The sequence below is a fragment of the Pinus tabuliformis genome, chromosome 1_2, assembly GCF_031772625.1.
Source record: "Pinus tabuliformis cultivar Carrire ecotype Pingquan chromosome 1_2, CPIR1, whole genome shotgun sequence".
Lineage (NCBI taxonomy): Eukaryota > Viridiplantae > Streptophyta > Pinopsida > Pinales > Pinaceae > Pinus > Pinus tabuliformis.
This window is the reverse complement of record NC_142298.1, coordinates 889,652,445-889,679,537: the sequence shown is the minus strand read 5'-3', so window position 1 is coordinate 889,679,537 and position 27,093 is coordinate 889,652,445. Positions and strand designations below refer to the sequence as shown.

Here is a 27,093-nt window from a genome sequence, read left to right as displayed (position 1 = left end):
GACCAGAGCCCAAAACTCTGCAACAACCACTAGAACCAACAGCAACCTGAAACATCAAATCTCATAATGTATACGCTACTTGACTGTGTCAAAACCGCATGTACACGCGCTTTCACCAGAGAGAACCCGCGTACAGATCTAAAGATAATTACTTATACCTTCGCTGCCATTTCCAACTTGATTCAGATCGAGCCAAGCATCACAAACCCATAACCAGCATACTAGATCTTCACACTTCATCAGACATTCATTACTTGCACTTCCACACCTTGGCCTAATGATCTTCTCCTTATATAGGTTTAGGCCTCTTTCAATACCATGGTCCAAAACCACTTAGAACCAATACCTTGGACCCAATACTTGGGGTCAACACTTCGGACCAAATACCATGGACCAATACCAAAATACCATGGACCAAATACCACGGACCAAAACTTAGTTTTCCGACATGTACGCGCCTTTCCTCCTGTGAACCTGCGTGTGTACGTATATGCGCCTTTTGTTCTTCTCACCCGCATGTATACGCACTTTCATCAAGGTTAACCTGCGTATATCTCTCTCTTGACCTGTTGTACTAACATCTATCCTCTGATTGAGTTGCCACCTGTAACATAGCTCTGAGCAAGTTGCCATCAAGGACAACACCTGTATCATAATGCCAACAGCTTCTGCATCACCCCTCCCGGGCTTTACACTGCCACACCTCTGAATCCTCTGCTAGCTGAGAAATCGACTTTCTGCCTCCCAGACTCACACCCTTGCTTCTCACAACTGAACTTCGACTTCCCCTCAAGGATTGCACTACCTCTACATCAGCACTGCGTAGGCAATGACAGTATTCCTCTAGACGTCTTTTTGTTCTTCCTTTGCCTGGTACTCTCAAGAAATTTCTTCTACCGGATTCTCACTACCCCTCTGCTGCAAGATCTCCTTAATCAATTTTCCTCCTGAGAACTTCTTACCTCAGAAAATCGATTTTCTCAATCTCTTTGTGTGTTTTCCAAATGACCCTCAAGCCCCTTCTTATATCTTCCCGTTGGACAACCAACGACCTAGATTAAAACATAATCAAAGGCTCAGATCTTTTTGACTTGATCCATGGCTTTTTCTAGAAGTTTCACCCCTGATTAGATTAATAATTTAATACCCATTAATATTTTAATTTTCCTAAGTTTAGACCAGTGTTTTAAAAAACGGCCAATGGCCGAGCCGACTCCGACTCGACCGACCCAGACTGAGCCAATGCCTGGCCGGGTCGGCTCGGTGGCCGAAACGGAACGGCTGGCCAGGTTGTTACCGAGTTGGCCAAGCCAGTCATCAACTCGGTCGGCTCAGTAACAACTCAACCAACTCGGTAACAACCCGGTCAGCTCAGCTCTTTGAAAAAGATCCTGAAGTGCATTTGTCAAAAGTTGTTATGCCTCCTACATATCAATGGTTGGGTTTTTTCTTTTTGCATATTTATAGCCCTAAAGTAATCTATTACTATGAGAAATTTTTGAAAATTACAAGGCCGAAGTATGGTTATTCTAGTGGCATGAATTAGAAAACTAAAACAACGGATTGAGCCATACAATGTTTTTAAAAAGGAAAATGTTCTAGCAATGGACTAATAGATGCATATTTACCTCTGATTGTTCTAGAGCTTGACCAAAATTAAATCAAGGGTTTTGAGACTTCATTAGAGGGGCAGATTTCTTGAAATCATCTCCAGCAGTCTAGGTAGAAGCATGTGAGTCGAGACAGAAAATTGGTATTATTGTTGTTGTAGTCTAGGGATTGTCCTTGGGCTAAGGCAGAAAAGAACCCTGGCATTGGTGGCTAAGTATGAACTTTGTATTGGATAATGCACTGAGTGCCATTTTGATATAATGGATATATTCATGAGCCTACTTTGATCATATGTTGTCTGCTCTCTATATTCTAAAGTTTTGTGTTTGGAAACATGAATAAAAATCTTTAAAATTATGTTTTTTATAAAAAAATAAATATTTAATGTATTTTTTACAACGACCGAGTCATTGAAATCAAATTGGCTAAGTCGATACCGAGTCCGAGTCGAACCTCGACCGTTTCTAACCCAGAGTCCGAGTTTTAAAACATTGGTTTAGACTTAGGAACCCCATTAAAAATATTAGTTATTTTAATAAAATCACTTCTAGGTGGAATTTCCCAAAATGCTTTATGGGTTCTTTAGAATACATGTGCCCAAGCCTCCCTTCAAAATTTGAGGCTTAGAACACATCCAATGCCACCCCAAATCAACACTTGTTACCCACCAAAATTCGATGACCCCATAGGAGGATTTTTTTCTCCTAGCTTTGTCTTTAGTCGACAGCCAGCAGCCCTTGACAACCACTAGTGTAGCCACTATATTATGCCATTTGATCATCGTTCCCTAAGCCAATCATATGTCACCTTGTCCATCTAATGAGAACATATGTTTGAAGGTGGGCCATCCAATCCTAAAGGTATGTTTTTCATTGTGTAATCGGTGCTTATGCTTGTTTTTCCTTGGGCACATTGGGAATGGATTATTGGGTGACTTGGAAGGAGGTGTTTTGACTGTAGTTTTGTTGACTTACAAATGGGGGATTAATCCTCAATCCTAGTCCCATGGGATCTCCCCTATTGGCTTATAGCTTCAAGAAGGGCACTACTTGGGAAACCCTAATTTTGTTAGCATGGTCTCGTTTTCCCATTTCACATTTTTCATTCCCCTCTGCACATCACAAGCCCTATTTCATCATATTCCCTCAATGGGTCCACATGACCACTGGATCCACAAGGCAGTAGTACACCCCCTCCCTTGTCCAAATGTTTCGGTCGAGCCTAGAAATGTTTCCCAAGAGGTTGATGCAGTTAAAAGAACATTAAACGCATATCATGGCCACAAGCAAGAAACAAAGGAAAAGACAATTATAAAATGCAAAATATGGTCAGGGCATGGGTCTATGAACCTGTATGAGTGTTTTTGTAATTAGGGGCATGTAAATTTAGTGGTTCCACCCCCTTTCCCTTCTTCAGGCCTAGATAGTAGAAACATAATTCCGCAATGGGGTTTGGTCTTGTTTAGTTTTTGTGCCCTCATCATCTCCACATTCTTCCTCCTCACCAAGGTAACCCTCTCTAGCGTCTTCATCAAATCCACTATAACCCACTTTTTCATCCTCTTCATCATGATCAACCCTCCTCCTCCTACTCTCCAACACCATAATAATAGAAAAAGGAACCAACAACAAGAGAATGCCAAGCCATATAGCCATGATGTTTGAAATTGAGTCTGCAGTGTGCAAAAAAAATGGAAGTGTTGTCGCGCAGATTGACACGACAACGCTCAGACCGGGGGCTGTCACTCTGATCCCCGATCCCTCCGTTTAAGCCTGTCTCCCGCGGCTAAGGGGGGTAGTCCCTGTGAGATGATGAGACCAACTGTCGACCAGTTGGTTGGGAGACACGAGATACGATATAAAAAGCACTCGATGGATTTGATTAATTTAGCAGACCAGTGCCTTAAGAGATTGTGGTTAAAACGATTACTTGTTAAATGATATAAAAATATGGACCATGAACAGCGATCATCTATCATCAACTAAACCACAATGCTCTTAGAATGACCAAAACGATATCCAGCAATTGAGAATTTTCAAAAAAATGAATGCTTTAAACCACCATGAATCATAACCATTAACCAGATATCAATTTCGCATCTCGACTTGAAAACTTAGATCCAAGCATGAAAGATACGACAATTCCCGAAAATGACTGGATCTGACGAAGAGAATTTTCCACATAATTTTAATATTTTTTCAAAATTTAAAAAAAAAAAATTATTTTTCAATATAAAAATGAAAATTAAAAATCTAAAAATTTAAAAATTAAAATCTATTCTAAAATAAAAAAATCTAAAAATTTAAAAATTAAAATCTATTCTAAAACTAAATTACATTAAAACTAAACTATATAAAAAATAAAACAAAACCTAATTTTTTTTTTTTTTTTTAAATACAAACAAAAAGAAAATCCTAAATCTAAACTAAAACCCTAAAAATCCCTTTAAAAATATTTTTTTATTTTTTATTTTAAAATCAAAATTTAAAACTATGTTAAAATTGAAATAAAACCAAACTAAAACTAAAAATAAACAAATTAAAATCCTAAAAGTTAAATTCTAACTAAAATCAAACTAAGCCTAAACATAAACGCATTTTTTATTTGATTTTTTTTTTATGAATTTATATGTAATAAAATGAAACTATTTAAAAAAAACAGAATTAAAATCTAACGTAACAAAAACCCTAAATTAAACCTACGATGGCTAAGTCTAAACTAAAAAAAAGGGAAACGAAACTTAAAAACTATACCTCCTAACCTACGCAGGTATGCATATGCCGTAAAACTCAAAAAATGTTGAACGTGAGCCAAACGACAGTTCCGCAGCGTGTAAAACATAAGCCCACGACCAGGAAAAGCGAACGGCGGCGGAAACAAGGAAAACGAATCGGTTTGAAGCGCAGACTGGAAAAATTTCAATGATACGCAGATGCTACCTGAGCGTTCTTCAGCTGTTCCGTCGTTGAGAAATAGGCACGATTTATGTGTGGAAACCCTGAGGCGCGGATAGGCTTACGCTTGATGAACCACGTGATCTCCCTCAGCAAAATTCGAAAGGGATTTATGTTATTACCTTGCCCGGTAGCGGATATCCTGGAAGAACGATTTGGAAGAACGCTGCAGAAACCGATTTTAACTGGAAACACCTGACAATCGATGCTAAATCCACAGGCTGAGCACAGAAAATGACTTTATCGAGACGTAAAACCAGGCGTATTCAAAACATAATCGTAACTGTGCTGACCCTGATTCAGCACGCACCCTCAATCCAAAACTTATTCACGCTGAGGGCTTTCGACGGCCAGTAGGGAACACACGATGCCATTAATCTGCAAATTGTTGAGCTGAAAGAAGGCTTGACGGGATTAAGCAGAATGACTCATGCAACAATAAAAAGATGGCAGTCTTGATGAAGAACCTGCAATTTCAAGGAAATAAAACCCTATACCTGCAAAAACAAAAGAAAACAAAACCTTAATCTTAAATCTGCATAAAGCAAAAAATTTGAAACCCTAGATCAGCTGATTTAATGTACAGATTTGGCCCCTTAACAGCCAGATTTCAGCAATAGGCACAGAAATATTTTAAAGAAATCAAGATTCTCAGATTTTCACTGTGAAGAACTTCAGAAAATCTCTCATGCAAATTTAAAAAAAATAAAACGAATGATAGACCCAGGATCAAATCCAACTGGGCTCAACACAAAATGCTTGCGGGAGTTGGCTGGTTCAGCGGAGAACTTCCCCAAACGCCCACAAAATTTACTTCAATGATGTTTTCTGCACAGCTCAAAACAACTGTCAATAAAGAGGGCAAAAATGCTGCTAGATCTCAGGAAGTAATGGAGATACCTGCCATTACTTCAGAAACCCTAACAGCACCCAAACCCCAGCAAGTGAACAAGATACCTGTGCTCACAATACTCTACAAAAAAAAAGCTATTATTAACGGCTGAAAATAACATATGCAGAAAATGAAACAATCTCACAGCATTTTAAGAGAGTAACACCAGCAAGATATGGACCCCAAAGTCTTCTTTTAACCAGAAACAGATTGATAAGAGAGCTTCTTCAATATCAGACTCACAGATCCAATTGATCTTGAAATGACCACCTAAGACTCTATATAAAGGAAATGATCCCAACAGCTAGTTCGAATGATCCATGTAGAAATGATCTCGACCGTTGATGAGGATCAAGACATCTCTTGATCTCATCCGCCGATTTATTCTCTTAAAATATTATTTTTTAAATTTTTAAATTTTTATTATTTTTTATTTATTTCATTTTTTAAATTTTTAAATTTTTTAATTTTTTATTATTTATTATTTTATTTCATTTTTTAAATTTTTAAATTTCTTAATTTTTATTTATTTTATTATTTTATTTCGTTTTTTAAATGGATCATCGAACTAAGCCTTTGGAAACATCACCTAGGACCTAGGACTTAGGACTCACGAGGGGATTTAAAACATTTTCAACCCTCAAGACACATTTCATGATGACTTTTTACAATTTACATCTCAAGGGGACAAACCCACTTAATACAGACCCTCACAAAAACCCAGTTCTGTGACACAACTATAATCTAGCAGATCAACACACTAGGATTCTCCTAAAGTTCTAATGACAAAATCCATCCCGGCTTTGGGGTCAGGTTTGAAGGAAAACTCTGCCGATCCATGGATCGGTGAGACAAAAAACCTTCCGGGACGTAGATTACCACTAGAAAGTTAGGTCCACCTAGGCAATTCACATACACGACTCATATCTGCTAAGATTATTTACAATTAATACATGCAGACTGGGTTTACAATCAAAATGATTAAGCTGCTGATGACTGCAGGATGGCACGGACACGCTGATCAGGTGCTACCCCTTTCTTTGCAAGAAAAGGGGGTGTACTGCATGGGTAGTTGACCGGTAGTGGTCAACATTTGGCTCTACTTGGGGACACGTTGCTGCTCTGTAGGAATGTGAGAATCCAGAATCTGCATCCATGCAACACACAACAAAATATAAGTAGCGTCCGTCCAAAAATCATCATATAACATTAAGCACAATAAAGATAAAAGCTCTTCATTTATTAACTATCTAAAGCAGAAACGAAAATGCGGAAAAAACAAGGAGTAGGGTTAGAAATACGATACAAAGGATGCCCTACGGCATCAGATGTGTTCAATATAGTGCATACTGAGCATTTGCCTGCTTTCAGGCAAATCTGTCGGCTGCTTGTCGGATGTGCCATGTCCAATTTTGCATATGGTAGGACTCTTTCCTATCCGAAAATCAAGCTGCTCACGGCCGTCTGATGCATCAAATCTTCTTCTTATTTTCTTTCTCTTACATTTTTTCTTTCTGGCAGGTTGAATTATTGATGACCTGGAACTTTCTGTTTCAAAACTATCAGATGAAGTATGCGTGATATGTCTTTCTTTATCCTGCATCTGATCTTTATCATTCTTAAGTCTGTCCGGATCACCTTCAATTAACCATCTTTCAATCGAATCAATAACCTCCTCATAATAAGATGGAGCTTGTTGCAACAAATGAGAAGGCTCCTGATCTGTTGATGTTCCCTGGTTTCTCTCATTTTCCAATTGCTGAAACCTTTGAACCTGTATTTTAAATGCATCTATCTGACTAGAGTGTTCAACCTTTATAGCGCTGATTTGTCTGGCATGGTGTTCTTGCATATCTTTTATTACTTTAACATTTCCTTCCTTTATGTTCATCAAGCAATGCTGTATGGAATTTATTTCTTCTCTGTGATTCGCTTGCATGTCAGCCAACTGATTATTATGATTGAACGTCATGATAGTCATTTCCTCATCCATAGTTAATAACTTGTTTTGCATAGAATCAATTTCTCTATCATGATCAGTTTTCATGATCGCCATATTTTCCTCTAATCCTGACAACCTGCTTTGCATGATTCTAATTTCTGTTTCATAATTAGTTTTTATGGCCTCAATTTCTTTAGCATGCTGATTTTGCGTGACCTCAATCTCCCTATTACGTTTTTCCAGGTGGGTGCATAAAATTTTCACATCATTGACATAATTAGTTTGATTGATTTCCATATTTCTCACCAGCATCATTAGATCTGGTAAAATTTGCTTTTGCTCTTCCCTTTCATTGTCATTTGTCCCTGATTTTTCACTATCATGAACTTGATCTGCAATATTTCCGGTGGATGACACATTCTGACATGATGAATCGTCTTGGGATCTTTCAGCTGGACCTCTTATCAAATTACTTTCATTCTGTTGCACAATTTTAGAGGCAGAAGGCAAGCTGTTTGGATTATCATATCTATCTTTAAAAGCATTGAGAATGTCTTGTAAAGAAGTGAAAAAATCATTAGGAAAGTTATTAAACCAATTCAAGGCATCACCCTCTAAAGAATGGACAAAGAGACGCATCTTGAAATCTTCATGATTATATTGAGGGGATCTACAGTATATGATCATGATGCGAGTAAACAAGACTAGATGCCTTCTAACAGCGATTGGATCACCACCCGAGAAAATAGGTAACTTAGGAATGGCATCTTCCGGAAAATCATGGAGACGTTCAGTAAAACGACATGGCTTAAATGAATAATCCATGATGAATGATAAGGGATTAGATGAATGATAGAACTAGATCTCTGCTCAAGAAAATCAAGAGATGAAAGAAGTGGAGTCGCCACTTGAACAATGAATCTGATTCTAGGATCCAAAAAGTAACCACAAGCAGATATGAGGAAAGCTTCTTGTCTGGGAAAAATGAGAAAAATGGAGTCGCCACCCAAACAAGAAACAAACCCAAGAGATGCTGCTGATATGGGATGAAAAGATGCCAAAAATATTGAATCTGCCAGCTCAACTAAGAGGTGAGAGATGAGAAGATGAATGTCGATGAAACTCAAGGAACAGAAAAACTCTGTCCCCGGCAACGGCACCAAAAAATGTTGGCGTTGCCGGCCAGATGAAGAGATAAGAAATGAAAAAAATGATTTGTCGTTTGAAATGCCGAGAAAACAATTTCCCCGGCAACGACGCCAAAAAATGTTGGCGTTGCCGATTCAAACGAATGATAGACAGATGAACGATGAATGATGAAAAGATGTTGAGAAACCAAGGACAGAAAAACTCTATCCCCGGCAACGGCGCCAAAAAATGTTGGCGTTGCCGGGTCAAACGAATGATAGAAAGATGAACGATGAATGATGAAAAGTCGTTGAAATGCCGAGAAAACACTATCCTCGGCAACGGCGCCAAAAAATGTTGTCACGCAGATTGACACGACAACGCTCAGACCGGGGGCTGTCACTCTGATCCCCGATCCCTCCATTTAAGCCTGTCTCCCGCGGCTAAGGGGGGTAGTCCCTGTGAGATGATGAGACCAACTGTCGACCAGTTGGTTGGGAGACACGAGATACGATATAAAAAGCACTCGATGGATTTGATTAATTTAGCAGACAAGTGCCTTAAGAGATTGTGGTTAAAACAATTACTTGTTAAATGATATAAAAATATGGACCATGAACAGCAATCATCTATCATCAGCTAAATCACAATGCTCTTAGAATGACCAAAACGATATCCAACAATTGAGAATTTTCAAAAAAAATGAATGCTTTAAACCACCATGAATCATAACCATTAACCAGATATCAATTTCGCATCTCGACTTGAAAACTTAGATCCCAACATGAAAGATACGACAATTCCCGAAAACGACTGGATCTGACGAAGAGAATTTTCCACAAAATTTAAAAAAAAAAAAAAATATTTTTCAATATAAAAATGAAAATTAAAAATCTAAAAATTTAAAAATTAAAATCTATTCTAAAACTAAATTACATTAAAACTAAACTATATAAAAAATAAAACAAAACCTAATTTTTTATTTTTTTTTAAATACAAACAAAAAGAAAATCCTAAATCTAAACTAAAACCCTAAAAATCCCTTTAAAAATATTTTTTATTTTTTATTTTAAAATCAAAATTTAAAACTATGTTAAAATTGAAATAAAACCAAACTAAAACTAAAAATAAACAAATTAAAATCCTAAAAGTTAAATTCTAACTAAAATCAAACCAAGCCTAAACATAAACGCATTTTTTATTTGATTTTTTTTTTTATGAATTTATATGTAATAAAATGAAACTATTTAAAAAAAAACAGAATTAAAATCTAAATACATAACAAAAACCCTAAATTAAACCTACGATGGCTAAGTCTAAACTAAAAAAAAGGGAAACGAAACTTAAAAACTATACCTCCTAACCTACGCAGGTATGCATATGCCGTAAAACTCAAAAAATGCTGAACGTGAGCCAAACGACAGTTCCGCAGCGTGTAAAACATAAGCCCACGACCAGGAAAAGCGAACGGCGGCGGAAACAAGGAAAACGAATCGGTTTGAAGCGCAGACTGGAAAAATTTCAATGATACGCAGATGCTACCTGAGCGTTCTTCAGCTGTTCCGTCGTTGAGAAATAGGCACGATTTATGTGTGGAAACCCTGAGGCGCGGATAGGCTTACGCTTGATGAACCACGTGATCTCCCTCAGCAAAATTCGAAAGGGATTTATGTTATTACCTTGCCCGGTAGCGGATATCCTGCGTTTTCCAGCTCTCGATGGCGGGGTGAGCAGGGCACAGGCAGCGAAAGGATAAGACGGCGGCTGAGCGTTTGTAAATGGAAAGATAAACACCGCCAATCCTTACCACGCAGCAGATCATGAGGGCATTTGCATTTACGATTTGGAAGAACGCTGCAGAAACCGATTTTAACTGGAAACACCTGACAATCGATGCTAAATCCGCAGGCTGAGCACAGAAAATGACTTTATCGAGACGTAAAACCAAGCGTATTCAAAACATAATCGTAACTGTGCTGACCCTGATTCAGCACGCACCCTCAATCCAAAACTTATTCACGCTGAGGGCTTTCGACGGCCAGTAGGGAACACACGATGCCATTAATCTGCAAATTGTTGAGCTGAAAGAAGGCTTGACGGGATTAAGCAGAATGACTCATGCAACAATAAAAAGATGGCAGTCTTGATGAAGAACCTGCAATTTCAAGGAAATAAAACCCTATACCTGCAAAAACAAAAGAAAACAAAACCTTAATCTTAAATCTGCATAAAGCAAAAAATTTGAAACCCTAGATCAGCTGATTTAATGTACAGATTTGGCCCCTTAACAACCAGATTTCAGCAATAGGCACAGAAATATTTTAAAGAAATCAAGATTCTCAGATTTTCACTGTGAAGAACTTCAGAAAATCTCTCATGCAAATTTAAAAAAAATAAAACGAATGATAGACCCAGGATCAAATCCAACTGGGCTCAACACAAAATGCTTGCGGGAGTTGGCTGGTTCAGCCGAGAACTTCCCCGAACGCCCACAAAATTTACTTCAATGATATTTTCTGCACAGCTCAAAACAACTGTCAATAAAGAGGGCAAAAATGCTGCTAGATCTCAAGAAGTAATGGAGATACCTGTCATTACTTCAGAAACCCTAACAGCACCCAAACCCCAGCAAGTGAACAAGATACCTGTGCTCACAATACTCTACCAAAAAAAAAGCTATTATTAACGGCTGAAAATAACATATGCAGAAAATGAAACAATCTCACAGCATTTTAAGAGAGTAACACCAGCAAGATATGGACCCCAAAGTCTTCTTTTAACCAGAAACAGATTTACAAGAGAGCTTCTTCAGTATCAGACTCACAGATCCAATTGATCTTGAAATGACCACCTAAGACCCTATATAAAGGAAATGATCCCAACGGCTAGTTCGAATGATCCATGTAGAAATGATCTCGACCGTTGATGAGGATCAAGACATCTCTTGATCTCATCCGCCGATTTATTCTCTTAAAATATTATTTTTTAAATTTTTAAATTTTTATTATTTTTTATTTATTTCATTTTTTAAATTTTTAAATTTTTTTAATTTTTTATTATTTATTATTTTATTTCATTTTTTAAATTTTTAAATTTCTTAATTTTTATTTATTTTATTATTTTATTTCGTTTTTTAAATGGATCATCGAACTAAGCCTTTGGAAACATCACCTAGGACCTAGGACTTAGGACTCACGAGGGGATTTAAAACATTTTCAACCCTCAAGACACATTTCATGATGACTTTTTACAATTTACATCTCAAGGGGACAAACCCACTTAATACAGACCCTCACAAAAAACCCAGTTCTGTGACACAACTATAATCTAGCAGATCAACACACTAGGATTCTCCTAAAGTTCTAATGACAAAATCCATCCCAGCTTTGGGGTCAGGTTTGAAGGAAAACTCTGCCGATCCATGGATCGGTGAGACAAAAAACCTTCCGGGACGTAGATTACCACTAGAAAGTTAGGTCCACCTAGGCAGTTCACATACACGACTCATATCTGCTAAGATTATTTACAATTAATACATGCAGACTGGGTTTACAATCAAAATGATTAAGCTGCTGATGACTGCAGGATGGCACGGACACGCTGATCAGGTGCTACCCCTTTCTTTGCAAGAAAAGGGGGTGTACTGCATGGGTAGTTGACCGGTAGTGGTCAACATTTGGCTCTACTTGGGGACACGTTGCTGCTCTGTAGGAATGTGAGAATCCAGAATCTGCATCCATGCAACACACAACAAAATATAAGTAGCGTCCGTCCAAAAATCATCATATAACATTAAGCACAATAAAGATAAAAAAAATAAAACGAATGATAGACCCAGGATCAAATCCAACTGGGCTCAACACAAAATGCTTGCGGGAGTTGGCTGGTTCAGCCGAGAACTTCCCCGAACGCCCACAAAATTTACTTCAATGATATTTTCTGCACAGCTCAAAACAACTGTCAATAAAGAGGGCAAAAATGCTGCTAGATCTCAAGAAGTAATGGAGATACCTGTCATTACTTCAGAAACCCTAACAGCACCCAAACCCCAGCAAGTGAACAAGATACCTGTGCTCACAATACTCTACCAAAAAAAAAGCTATTATTAACGGCTGAAAATAACATATGCAGAAAATGAAACAATCTCACAGCATTTTAAGAGAGTAACACCAGCAAGATATGGACCCCAAAGTCTTCTTTTAACCAGAAACAGATTTACAAGAGAGCTTCTTCAGTATCAGACTCACAGATCCAATTGATCTTGAAATGACCACCTAAGACCCTATATAAAGGAAATGATCCCAACGGCTAGTTCGAATGATCCATGTAGAAATGATCTCGACCGTTGATGAGGATCAAGACATCTCTTGATCTCATCCGCCGATTTATTCTCTTAAAATATTATTTTTTAAATTTTTAAATTTTTATTATTTTTTATTTATTTCATTTTTTAAATTTTTAAATTTTTTTAATTTTTTATTATTTATTATTTTATTTCATTTTTTAAATTTTTAAATTTCTTAATTTTTATTTATTTTATTATTTTATTTCGTTTTTTAAATGGATCATCGAACTAAGCCTTTGGAAACATCACCTAGGACCTAGGACTTAGGACTCACGAGGGGATTTAAAACATTTTCAACCCTCAAGACACATTTCATGATGACTTTTTACAATTTACATCTCAAGGGGACAAACCCACTTAATACAGACCCTCACAAAACACCCAGTTCTGTGACACAACTATAATCTAGCAGATCAACACACTAGGATTCTCTTAAAGTTCTAATGACAAAATCCATCCCGACTTTGGGGTCAGGTTTGAAGGAAAACTCTGCCGATCCATGGATCGGTGAGACAAAAAACCTTCCGGGACGTAGATTACCACTAGAAAGTTAGGTCCACCTAGGCAGTTCACATACACGACTCATATCTGCTAAGATTATTTACAATTAATACATGCAGACTGGGTTTACAATCAAAATGATTAAGCTGCTGATGACTGCAGGATGGCACGGACACGCTGATCAGGTGCTACCCCTTTCTTTGCAAGAAAAGGGGGTGTACTGCATGGGTAGTTGACCGGTAGTGGTCAACAGGAAGAATGGGAATGGGAAAGAGAGAAGAGAACATTTTTATTTAGATATGAACATATAAAAAACAAAAATGCTAGATTAGAGTGTAGATCCTACCTCTTTGGCCTTCAATCCCAAGCTCCAATCTCCCTCGTCAACTCAAGCTCCAAGCTTCTCTCTCTTGCTCTCTCCAAGCTCCAAGCTCTCTCTTGATCTCAGCACCAAAGACAAACGATAAATAAGGGGAGAGGGCCTTTTAAACTTTTCCCCCTCCCCTTCCCTCCTTGTTCGCCGCCAATCCCTCCTCATCTGCCAATGGGGTTTTTCGCCGACAGGAGCGAAAAAACAAAGGAGGGAGAGCGAAAGGGATCAATCAAGGAGAGACCGCTCCCTAAATCGCTCCCTAAAAACTAGGGAGCGGAAAAAAAAAATTAAGGGACCGCGCTCCCGAAATTCACTCCGGAGCGAATTTCGGAAGCGCACTCCCTTAAAAAACTTTCCGCTACCTATTTTCTCTCGAGTGGAGCGCAATTCGGGAACGGATTCGATCCTTACTTCCCTCAGAGCGAATTTTGGAAGTGTGCTCCCTTAAAAAACTTTTCGCTCCCTATCTGCTCCCGAGAGGAGCGCAATTCGGGAACGGATTCGATCCTTACTTCCCCTCCTACCTAAGTTTCCAGTGCTTCACACCAAATTGAGCTAGTCAAATAAAGTTATTCCATCCTTCCCTATTGACTGGACCTAGACCACTGAACCAAGAATGAGCAACGATCAAACCACCATCCAACATATAAATCCCTTTTCTTCCTTCCGCAGGTTGTCTTTTCAAATTCCCCTCCCTTTGCTTCTGTGTGACTGGCTAGATGTTGGGCTCCAGGCCAGGGTCTAGTGGGGCAACCCTAGTTAGATAACACAATAAATTTCAAAAAAAATCTAGAGAAACCTGCTAGATCAATTGATTTAAAATGCTTCTCTAAACTCAAAACCTAATGCAAGATACTTGTGCAAATAGTTAATCCAACAACTGGCTAATGAAATAATAACTTGTAAAAAAATAATTTCAGTAGAGAATTAAGCACATGATTCATAAAAATATTACCACAGGAACCAAAAGGGGAACACCACCATGAAGAAACCCCAAAGACTTCTTATTATTTCAAAAAAAATATTACAGCAGTGGAGCTTGACTCAAAGCTTCTTTACAAAATTTTCATTGTCAAATGAGGAGCAAATAGAGCTTCTTTATAAAATAGAGAGATCTAGACGCCCCTCCAAGTGGAAAACGGCAAGGTCCAATAAGTTGCACATTTTTTACTTGATCTTGGATAATAACTACTTGGTGCATGACCATGCCAAAAATAAATCTTGTCCCTTGATCTTAATGAAGATATTCAAATTCCATAATAATTCCCTTTTTTTTGGTCCAAAAAATATTATTTTCACCTTTTTTCCTCAAAAAATCAATTTTGACTTAATCACCTTGGTCACTGAGCTCAAATTTTGATATAAATTTGATTTTTTGCTTGATAAAGGACCCTGGAAATTGGACTTCTTTTGGACCAACGAATTTTCTTCAAATAACTAAACCCAGAAAATATAATTTTGTTGAAAAAAATAATAATTTTTTGGTCCCAAAAAACTTTTTGTGATTTTTTCGCCTTGGAGTTGGGTTTGTCAATTTAATTATTCCTTGGAAATGACCACTTTCTCCAAAAGTCGCTTTTCCACTTGGAGAGAATTTTATTTTCTCTGAATTTGAATTTTTTGACCATTTTATAGCTAATATTCTTGCCGCATTTTGCTAGAAAACCAAAAATAAAAAAATAAAAAAAAAATTCTCACAATTGATTAATTATCTAGCCTAGCATTTTAACTTAATTTAGCCAGAAAATAAAATAATAATAATAATTAATTGACACTAAAAGGTATTAATAATTTTTTCACGCTTAAATATTTTAGCCATGGTCTCTAAATATGAGGGACCATGCACCAAAATATTTTTACATCAAGATATTACAATTAATTCAACCCTTGAAAGGGGAAAACACCTTTAGACATAAACCCTTAATAATTTATCCAATTGTGCAACACAATATGATCTAGTATAGACCATGTATGTTTGTAATAAAATAATTTAGCAAAATGTGCTTAAATTATTCCCAAACACACTTTTACAACAGACTCTATATAACACTAGGACTTACCCCCAAGACCTTATCAACGAATTTCACCCTAGCTTTGGGGCTTAAACTAGAAGGAAAACTTTGTCGATTATCCATGTTTAGAAACACACATAATTCGGTGAGGTCAAAAAACTTCCTAGGATGGAATTCTTTGCCAAAATCAGAGGCTTACCGAGGTGTTGTTAGATAATTATGTGGTCAATACTAGCATCATTAGCAATAAACTTGCAGAAATTGGGTGATGAATGATGATGATGGATTTTGGATATCTCACTGCTCGAACATGATGGAATTCTTTTGCAAAAATGTGTACTGTTGTAGGGTAGTTGACACGGAGTGGTCAACAGGGCCATGTCTTGTTATTTACTCTATAGTTAGTCCTTGTCTTTGGACTCTAGTAGTCTAGGGCCTAGGCCTGACTAGACACTTAAATGTAACTTTGAGCTTAGAGTTTTCGATTCTATTGCTTTCATTTACAATTTCTAACTTACTTTCTGTATGAAGTTCAAAACAAAATTTAAATACATTTTTCCATGGAACTTTTTCATATTCCTATGTTTGAAATTTGGTGCTTGTTTCTTGTCAATCAGAGCATTACAGTTTGAATATCAATTATGAAAATTAAGTTTGTCCTCCTTTTCTTGTTCATATTCCTATGTTTGAGGTTTGGTGCGTGTTCCTCATCAAACTGTGTATTATAGTTTGAATCTCAACCCTGAGACAATGAAAATTAAGTTCCTCACACCCCCTACACCATCCACCCGCCCTCCAACTCAACCCTAAGACAATGAAAATTGATTTCGCCAAACCCTCTCCCACACCCACCCACCTTCCATAATTCCCTCACCTACCAGGTTTTAGACACTAGCGCAGTATCTCAGAAAACAAAAGATTCTTGACGTGTATAGTTTTTCAAAACATTTAAGATAACAAATACCTTCCATAATTTTAAGATATGAAATATCTTAATAAATACAATCTATCAAAATCACTTGAATGTTCCTAAGTTTTATGAGTTAGAAATGCCATACTTGGAGAAAGACAGGAAGAACAGGCTGAAGAGCTTTGGGGAGACAAAAACCAGGAATTAGTATAGGCCCGCCCTGCAAAGCGAGTGATCAAATACATTATGAAAAGAGAGTAAACCTTAAACATAGAAAAAATATATTATGAAAAGAGAGTAAACCTTAAACATAGAAAAATATATCCAGATTCCTTGGACAACATGAAAGTTAATAAGATATTCAACAAGTTATTTCACTCTACTAAGATTCTTCACTTACTTTTCTCTTTCTCCGTTCCTTATCTCTTGCTGTTGAAACTGCATCACGGACTACTTTAACATATGTTGGAAGAATTTCTTTAGGCAGTGAACCAATTACACATCCTAATGCCTCCCACGAAGACTAATCATTGAAAAACAGACTCATCAAATTATGCACAAGGCTTGACACAACAGATTGTATATATATATATATATATATATATATATATATGCAGCTCGATATAGTAAAACAAATCCAACCAAGAAACCAATTCACACTCAGGGACATGATAAGTCACTAAATTAAAGAAAGAATCAATATAACAGCCACTATATCTTTACCTGAACAGTTGCAGAATCTGGATCTGTCAACATAACAATCAGTGTTGTCACCAGGTTCGGAGATTCATCAAGTAAGTCAAGTTTACTATTCTTAAAGAAAAAACCTGACAAGTATGCAGAGCCCCTTCTAACAGAAGCCTGAGAACCAAAAACCATGGGTAAGGTAAAATATTAATTCGAATGAAGAATATACAATATGTTTTAAATATGGCCAAACCTGAGTGTCTCCCAAGCTTTTTAGAAGCTCTGCTATCAAAGAGTAAAGACCTTCTTCATCAATAACCATAACAACAGTTTCTGCTGCTTTCCTAGCCAAAGTTGCCACCTCCTAAACACAAACACAACTTTTCTTTCAGTTATATTCAAACAACATGGAAACTCAACAACCACTTATTATTATTCAACATGGAGTTCATGGAAATAAACCAAATAAATTTAAGAAATAAAAAGGTTATTATCGCTACCTATTAACAATCCAGTTTCGCATGTTAAATTGAAAGACCATAAAATATTCTGTCTTTTCATCTGATGTGGAGTTCATTGCAGTAAAACAAAAGGGGAAAAAAACAGCCCATGTTAGCATCTTATGGATATTCCCACATTGGGAAGAATCATTGTACGCCTTATCAATGAAGATGGCAACCAATGTAAAGCTCAGAAAAATGTCTCTTCTGCAAGGGTTTAGTTTAAAGTTTTTGCGTTAACACCCTTACATACAAACTTAGGTGATCTCCCTTATGTATTCAATTACAAAAACAATTACTCGATAATGATGAAGAGAAAACTTCAACAAACTACCCATCAACAGCTTTGTAAAGGTATATAATCACAGAAATCATTTCCTTAAAATATTGCTGTGAAGGTCCATGGTATGTCACTAAAATCATAATGCAACTCCACTCAATGAAAACTATAAAATTTTAAAATTCCCGATAAATTTAATTAGCCAAAACTTTGTACTTGATTATATTTCAATATATAAACCACGATTTCCCTTCAATGCAACATTTCATTACCGTCCAGAAATTCAAACCAACTAGCTGAAATTCTCAGATTTGAAAACCAGAAAATTTATATAATCTAACATACTACCAGATCTGCCCAATCTCATTTAACTGTTCAGTTAGAAATTAGAGAAAATCATACGTCGATGACCACACGGATTCCTATTTTGAGAAATAAAACCAAAAGACAATTGATACAAAACAAGTGTGATTTATCATGATCAAATTAGGGATAAGTATCCAAATTATATAACTTCTTTAGTTATTTGCCAATACAGGATAGATAACAACTTGATTCAAAAAAGAATCTAAAGACTTCAGAATTATAACTCTTTTGCTCTTAATTTTTAAAACAAGGATAATAGCAACTATAGAGCCTGAATGGGTAACTTAGTAACGAAATGACAAACAACAACAAATATACACTGTAAATTAAAGCATATAGGTCATAAATTATTTCATTTTAACTACAATTATACAGTTTTTCACAAATCTAATACAAAGACTCATTCAATTCCATCTGAAAACTGACTATTCCAAACCTATCCTGCCAATAAGCATGTTTTCTTTAAGTGTGAAGTTCAACAATATAAAATAACCAATTGCAGTTTGTGCTTTAAAAATTAAAAAGGTGCATATATTTATATTCAAAAAAAAAAATAGTTTAACTTAATCCATGTTACCAGACCTAACCCTTCACTTGACTTATTTTGGCTAAGGATCAAGAATCAACCTAGAACTTGAAAAGACTCAGAGTCAACATTGGAAGGAATCAGTAAATAATAAATATAAGAATACACTTAAAGCATCATATCCATCAGCCTATGGCATAGTGGTTCGGACCAATGTTTTAAAACTCCGACTCCAACTCGGTATCGACTCGGTTCGTTGTAAAAAATACATTAAATATTTATTTTTTTTATAAAAAAACGTAATTTTAAAGATTTTCATTCATGTTTCCAAACACACAGCATTAGAATATAGATAGAAGACAACATATGATCAAAGTAGGCTCATGAATATATCCATTATATCAAAATGGCACCCAGTGCACTGTCCAATACATACATGATGATGATATAGAGATCAAAACAAAAACACATAACCAAGGATGCTAGAAATGGTCTTATCCTCCAAAATAGATTGTAAGTCATCAAGGAACTAATACAAGGGTCCAAGAGTGTTCCTCACTTCAAGAAAGTCCCAAAGTGAATGTGTACATCTTCAAAAGGTGCATCCTCCACCATGATGTCATCTAGGAGAGACCCTATGTCACCCTTTTCAAGCATGTGAGTGACATGGCACCCCTAAGGGTAAGCATTGGCATCAAAGAGGGATGTGTTAGCCCTCTTAAGTCATCTCAATGATAACCATCCTCATATGTGCTTTGGAAGAAGGCACCATCCAAAAAAATAGGGTCAAGGCCAGCCAGGGGGCATCTTTAGTCCATTTGGGCATATCATCAAATAGTCCAACGTCCAAGCTTTATGTTTAGTGTTTTAGTATTTGGAGGCTCATCAAGGGGTGTAGCATCACGTGGAATCAACTCAAGGCTCGATGCTCATCTTTGGAGGGCCAAGGTTGGGGCCACAAAGTTAGGTTTGCTTTAAGAAAGGGGCAAAGAACCTATTGGAAGGTTTTGAAGAAGAATGAAGCTATCCCTTAAGGAATCTCTACTACATATGTGATACCACCTAAACAAACCTCTCAAGATCAAGCGAGATAAACTTATTTAGGGACAAAAAACCATTAAAGTATCATCGTGAAAACCTTGGAGTCCCCCAAAAGCAAAAAAATAAAAATAAAAATCGTTGTTTTTTAATTCACGGGCCGTTGTCATCCAACCCAGCCGAGTAGGCTCGAACTCGGCCGAGCCGACTGGGTTATTACCGAGCCGTCCAAGTTGTTAGACAACTCGGCCAACTCCGTAATAACCCGGTTGGCCGAACTGATTCACTAGCCGAGTCAACCCGGTGAGGCCTTGACTCGGACCAACTCGGCCAAATCGATTCTAAGCCGGCCGAATCTTGAAACACTGGTTTGGACAGGGCACCAACATACAAGAGCCCTTGTCTATGCATGAGGGAGGGTATTTCAACATTGGACTCACATAGTTGGTTTGCATCCATCATCAAAGGTGCTTAACACATATCCAACACCCCAAATAGATTTAAGTGGACAGTAATAGGACACTTTTACTATATATATATATATATATATATATATATATATATAAACAATGCCCCTGTCACAAGAAAAGGCATGTATCCACCATTGTTTTTGGAGATTTTTGTGAAATTTAACCATGCAAAAGACAAAGATCTTGTTTTCCAATAGGGCCCTTGGTATGTGTATGTATTTAAATCATGGTCCCTATCCTTTGATCCCTTTCTGAATGTCTCAATCTTGTCCCTAACCCGTTTAGGCTGCCAAACCTGGCCATGCATTTTTTGGGACCTAAGGCTTTTGATTTCTTGTTTAGAGAAGAGTGATTCAATCTAGTTCAAGATACAAAATTTGGTCTTTAATTATATGATGTCATTGTTACTTATATTTACATTTAATTGAAAAAAAAGAAATATCTTGCATCTTTTAATTCTTGTTGTTTTTTTTGGCAACTAATTTCAACTTTTTCTCTATTTTTTCACACCCCTTGAGATTTTGCCCAAATTACTCAAGTTCAATTTTTTGACCTCCATCAAGTTATTCTTAAGTCAAATTTTTTGACTCCCGCAAATTTTTTCTCGAGTCTGATTATTTGCAACATACATTCTTCCATTTTATGCATTGAACATATAAATTTATGAAGGAACTAATTGAATTAATGACCTCAATTCTCAAGATAATGGTCACATTTAGAGTTTACACTTTATTATGAATAAAAAAGTCTCACTAATAAAGTGATGTGATAATGGAGAATTTAATGTAGTGATTGGTGTAGTGTTTGAGCTATGTAACGTACTCTCCTAATATGTAATGAAACATTGCACCATCTAATCATATGAATAAATCTACTCTCTAATTATTATGTGTTTTAATATCCATTCTTGTGTCAGTAAAAACAACATGGTATCAAAGCCAAGTAGAAGCGAGGAAGCTGATGATGAAACCAAGACACTGCTATGATAAGAGAAGCCACCGAGGGACTACTCACACATATTGGATAGAAGAATTATGGTCAAAAGACAAGTTATAGCCCAATGCAAAATTCGTGAGTGGTTGTGGTTGTCAAAAATTAGAGCTGCCAACCATGACCATTTATTGGCAATGGAAATGCCACTGGGATAAGCGTTGTAAGGACCCATGAGGATAACTCACCAGAATAAGCTACTAAGTGTTATGGTATGCATCTTCGATTCTCCACAAACACATATACCACTGAGTGTAGGTATATGTTTTATTTCAAATGTGAAGTTATATTGCATAAGATGTCTAGGTAAGCCACTAGCACGAAGACTATCAGCGTGAGTTGTCGAAGGAGAAATATATGACATAATCCATTTAATAAGCCATCAATCATGGTCAAGCCAATAAAAGGGTTGTCAAAGAGTGGGGTCACAATTCTGTGTGAATAGTAGTTGTTGAGCGAAGGAAAACATATCAATGGTATAGCCACTTAATCATTTTTCATGGTAGAGTTGGTAATCAACATGAGAGGAGTAGAGTGAAGCCATCATCAGTCATCATCGGAGAATTAAAGAGCTGCCAAAGGGAGAAGATTAAAAATTACGTCTTTATTTTATGAATTTAACATTCAATAAAACATTACTGACAAGAAACCTTTGGAATCAAACCCCTACAGTTGAGATTGGGTTGTTTTGTTGAAGATTAGAAACAATTATTTTCAGGAGGGGAATTATTGACTATAAAGTATTTTTTGTTGTCAAAGATATTCAAAAGAGGAATTTAAATCTCTTAAAAATAATTATGAGATTTGTGGATGCTTCGAAACATTTGCTTGTAAACAATGACTTTGGGTTTGCAATTCTCCAAAAAAAAGTGTAGGGTTTACATATGAGTTACAACAGTAGAGACAAAGAGCCATGTTTAGAATCTCCTTCGAGTATTTAAACTCTTGAAAATGACTAGTTTATTTCACAAAATGTTGGACAAAAACCAAAAAGCTTAACAGTCAAAATGTAATCATGGACACAAATGATGCTTACCATATCTAAATGCAGGTGTCTAGACAAACTTGTAATGAAAAAACAAGTGCAAAGAAAAACCAATGTGGAGGCCCAAGCAAAGTATGATGCAAAGAATCAAGAGGTTCTACTGTTGATATGAGATGATTTCTGAAGTTCAAGATGTTGATATGAGATGATTTCTGAAGTTCAAGATGATAATGATGTATTTGTCAAGTGGGGAAAGATGCACAAAAACTTAGACAAAAGCAAAGCATTCTTTCGTAAAAATGTGTAATTCTAAATTAAAATGGAGGAGTTTGGGTACTTGCAAGATCATTTCAAGGATATTAGAGATAAAGTGAAATAAATTAAAAGGGCAATGGAAAAAGGAAATGTTGTGGTTCTAATTTTTAAAAAAATTATGCAAATTTTATTGACACCTTGAACATTACTACTATAGATAAAGATTTGACATCTAAGTAGTTGACACTAAGGCCTTGCAATGAAATAGATGAAAAAAGCAATTCGGGAATAACAATGTCAACGAGTCTTCTAAGGTGTACAAAGTGAAGATAATCATGGTAGATGTTCCAATTCAGATAAACATAGAAAATATTATTAGGTCGTATAAGCAAAGTTTCCAAGAAATAGTTGTGGGATGAAAAGCATAACCAAGGGCATTCTTCCAGCGATCAATCCAGAAAGAAAAACACTAATGTGGCTAACCACAAGGAAGAAGAATTATGTGTTCGTCGCAACAAACAAGCATTCAAAGAATGGTATGTAAATTTATGTAGCTCGGATAGGTGTTCTAGTCTCATGTGGAGTCAATGAGGCTAAGGACCAATGTTGCGATAATCGCAATTGGGACTAAATCGGCAAGGGCTAGGAAAATAAAAAATCGTAAAAATCAGGATAAAATTAGTAAAAATCAGCAAAAAAACAGCAAAATTAAAATTGAAACCCAAGAAAAAAAAAACAACAACAACAAAAATAAGATTTTTTTGTCAAAAAATCATGATTTTTCAAAAAATCGTGATTTTCGCAACACTACTAAGGACACGAGGATTAATTATTTGCAAGCCTAGTTTACTTTATTAAGGGAAAATGTCTTAATTAGATTTATTAATCACTTTTCAATTCTTTTCCTAAGTCTAACTTAGGGAAAATAGGTCAATTGATCAATATTAAATGAGACAAGTCGAATTCTCTCTAATGACTTCTAAAAAAGCAATTTGAAGGAGTTAAGATGATCTTAGCCATCGATTGTGACTAGTTCATGCTCAATGATTGCTCAATGAGAGATTATAAGAAGAAGTCGATGGGCATCTTGGAGACACACAATTCGATTAAGCAAGGGTGTAGTGATAGTGTGGGTAGAGGGTTTTAGTAGTGAATGAGGAGAGATTTTCCATAGAGATTTCTTCACAATGATCCCCAGATTCTCAAAGTTAGAGGGAGGTCGAATTATTCTGCTTAGGGGCGAATTTTTCGAGTGGGTGTGAATTTTCAAGAGGAGGTTGTTTTGCTAGAGTGGGCGAATTTTCCAGATAGGTTGATTTGCAGGAGGAAAGTTGAGTTTGCTAGTGATGATCAATTTTATAATGGAGGCTGAATTATTTCTCCAAGAGGTGTGAGTTGCCAATGGAGGTCAATTTTTCTTCAAGCTCCACGTGGGTCGAATTGAGTTCGTATAGGAGGGTTGAATTGACTCCCAAAGGCCGAATAGCTTCCAAGAGGACGAATTACCTTGCAGAAGTGAAGAAAATAATTTGACAAAGCTTTGCCATTTTACGTTAAGTAGTTTATGTAATTCTCAATTATAGATTTGCTAAAGAATAATAAAACCCTCATTTTCATAACTAGTTTTCCCCACATTGGGGTTTTTCTACATGAAATTTGTCCAAAATATCAGTGTATATTTTATGTGTGATGTTTTCTCAATTCCTATAGTTTACTTAATTGGTGAAATTTGCAGTTGTGTTTTTATTCAGTATTTGTAGTAAATTAAGTTAATAGGACAAATAAATTGTTAAAATATAGGAGAATAATTACCAGACTAACTACAATAGAATTTTCACATGGTATCAGAGCAGATCTGAGGCCCAGCAGACTATTTATGAAGCTCAACATGGGCTCCATGAGAGAAAATCAAGGATTTATAAAAACCAACTCAAATTGTTCTGGATTTTACTTGGGGGTTTACATATATGATATATTATTTTCTGAGTGTTTCAGACGGCTTTAGTTGGTTTAAGGGATTAGGGCATTTTAGAGGGAGCATCAAACTATGGCATATGGAAATTCAGAATCCCGTTGATCTTGGAGGAGGATGGTCTCAAGCAATATGTGACTAGTGTTGCAATCGTGCCGGCAGATGCAACGTAGATCCTAGCTTTTTTCACAGAGAAAAAACAACAGACTTTCCATTAATAATGAAGTTGTTACATCATGAGAGTTGCTTTATACCCAACCAAAATGAAAATCCTGCAATAGCGACTAAACAAACCAACTAATTTAGAAAACAATAGAAAAAAAAGGAGACACAAAATTATGAGTGCATATGACAGCAAAGAACCCAGAAAGAGAAAGGAGCTCCAGACAAAAGCATCTCAGGAGAAGAGACAAACCATCAAGCAAAAATGAAGTGTCCAGAACTACTCACAGATCTCTGCACTAGAAAATGGAAATGGATATACCCGAGATGTGTTGAGGTCCCACGCTTGGAGAGAAGGTTGTTGAGAAATGGCAACAAGAAATTCCAGTTTAATATGTCCTTCAATTAAACTATGAATTAAAATAGAATTCTTTTCTCATAGCAATTTGAAAATAATTAATTAACTTAATTAATTTAGGAAATTCGAATTGGAAGTCTTTTAGAAGACATGTATATGTTCTCCCTAACTTATAGGAGTTCAGGATGAGTTATGAATGAGTTGTAATTAGTTAACTCAGTTTATTGAGTTAAGTCCAGATAAATTTGTTTCAATCAGTTTTAGGAACTAATAATGAGTAAACAGTCAGTTTGGACACTAGTGACCTAATTAGTGCTACTCTAGTTAACTGAAGATTCCACCATCAGAAACTCATGCATGTTGATTCTAAGAAAGACCTAGTTGAGACTGGAGTGCAGGGACAGTGTACTAATTGTTTTAGATTTTTCTGAGTTGCACTGATAGTGCATGCAATCAAGAACTAATCCTTGAGGAATTGCGCTATTTTTAGAGGCTTTATTTCCCTTTAAATACAAGTTATTCTTCATAGGAATTATACATTGGAATAGAGACTTGGAAAGCTTGTGAATTGGCTAAGCTTTGGCTTTGAGCTTGCCTATGAGTTGGAGATTGAATTTTTTGAGTGCTTGGATTGTTCTAGAGAGAACAAGCATTGTAATTTCATCTTGATTTTCAGGATTAATACAAAACAGATAGTGGGGTTTTGAGTTGTGGCTTTCCCCGAATATTTATTGTATTATGTGCCTTTGATTCTCTTCCTCTATTGATTACTGTTTGCTCGATGTTTATGGGCTTCCGTTGTAAAGAATAAAAGTAGATTCTTGTCTCTTGTTTTAGTAGATTACACGAGCTTGTGAATCTACAAGTTTTTCTACAAAGGTCCACAATAGTGTTATGCTCTCAGAAAATATGGTGGAAAGATAGAGAATGAAATTTAGTTCGTATAGAAGCGATTTGTTCCATCCAATGTCTCAAAGATGGAATGTCAAGAGAGAAGCCACCCTGAGCCCAATGTATTGTCACTTTGGAATCCACAAAGATGATGATCTCATCCACCGCTAACCATAATGCACATCTTAGGACTCCCCAGAGGGCAAGCACCTCGGCATGTGTGTTAGTGCCAGAACCACCAGAGCAGAAGAAGTGATAATGATGTGAAAGGGATAGGGAGATAACAGCTCCACACCCAAAGACAACCCCCTCAGAGACACCATCAAATAAACCCCTTGGAAAGTTATGTCCAATATATTTGAAAGTCGTGCCACTCTTTTTTTTGTTGGAAGAAAGAGGACCAATCTCCAAGAAATACTCAACAACTCTCAGGGAAATATGTCTCAGATTCGGAGCAACATTGTCAAAAATGTAAACAATGTGACACCGCCAAATCGCCCAAAACAAATACAGAGGAATGGTCATGTACATTCTGTTGTGTGTTGCCCAAGATTAAAGGCATGATAAGATGGAGGCTTTGTCCACAGTGTTGTTAATATTGAGCAAAGGATTGATCTCCTCCCAAACAACAAGGGCATAGGGACATATAGGGAAAAGATGCACGACAAGGCCAAGACAAGGCATATTATTCTGGATGGGGTCAAGGACCACATCGTACCTCACATAGAAGAAGATAATAAAGGAAAGAAGATGCGAGATGCAATCTGTAAACTTGTTGTAGCAGCGACAACCACCCTCCAAGATTTTTCCTTAGCTTCGTTTTGGAGCCTCCCTACCAACCTTCCACAGCAGCATGTCTTGTCTTGTCAAGTACACAAGCTTCAACGATTTTCTTGCAGAACGACAGCCTCTCCATCAAATCTTGTTGCAATCCCCTCACAGGTT

At 36.6% G+C, this 27,093-nt stretch overlaps 1 protein-coding gene across 8 annotated transcripts in view; it reads right to left on the bottom strand.

The window, feature by feature from the left end:
* The window catches only part of ILA (putative protein kinase regulator ILITHYIA), a 356,320-nt gene that overhangs the window by 63,503 nt on the left and 265,724 nt on the right, over window positions 1-27,093 (bottom strand). For all 8 annotated transcript variants that reach the window (XM_089396177.1, XM_089396171.1, XM_089396172.1 and 5 more), the window contains exons 49-52: window positions 17,609-17,719; window positions 17,392-17,529; window positions 17,069-17,191; window positions 16,817-16,888 (exon numbers count right to left, since the gene is read on the bottom strand). In XM_089396177.1, the coding sequence (XP_089252303.1) occupies window positions 16,817-16,888; window positions 17,069-17,191; window positions 17,392-17,529; window positions 17,609-17,719 (444 nt within the window). The remainder of the gene's footprint in view (window positions 1-16,816; window positions 16,889-17,068; window positions 17,192-17,391; window positions 17,530-17,608; window positions 17,720-27,093) is intronic.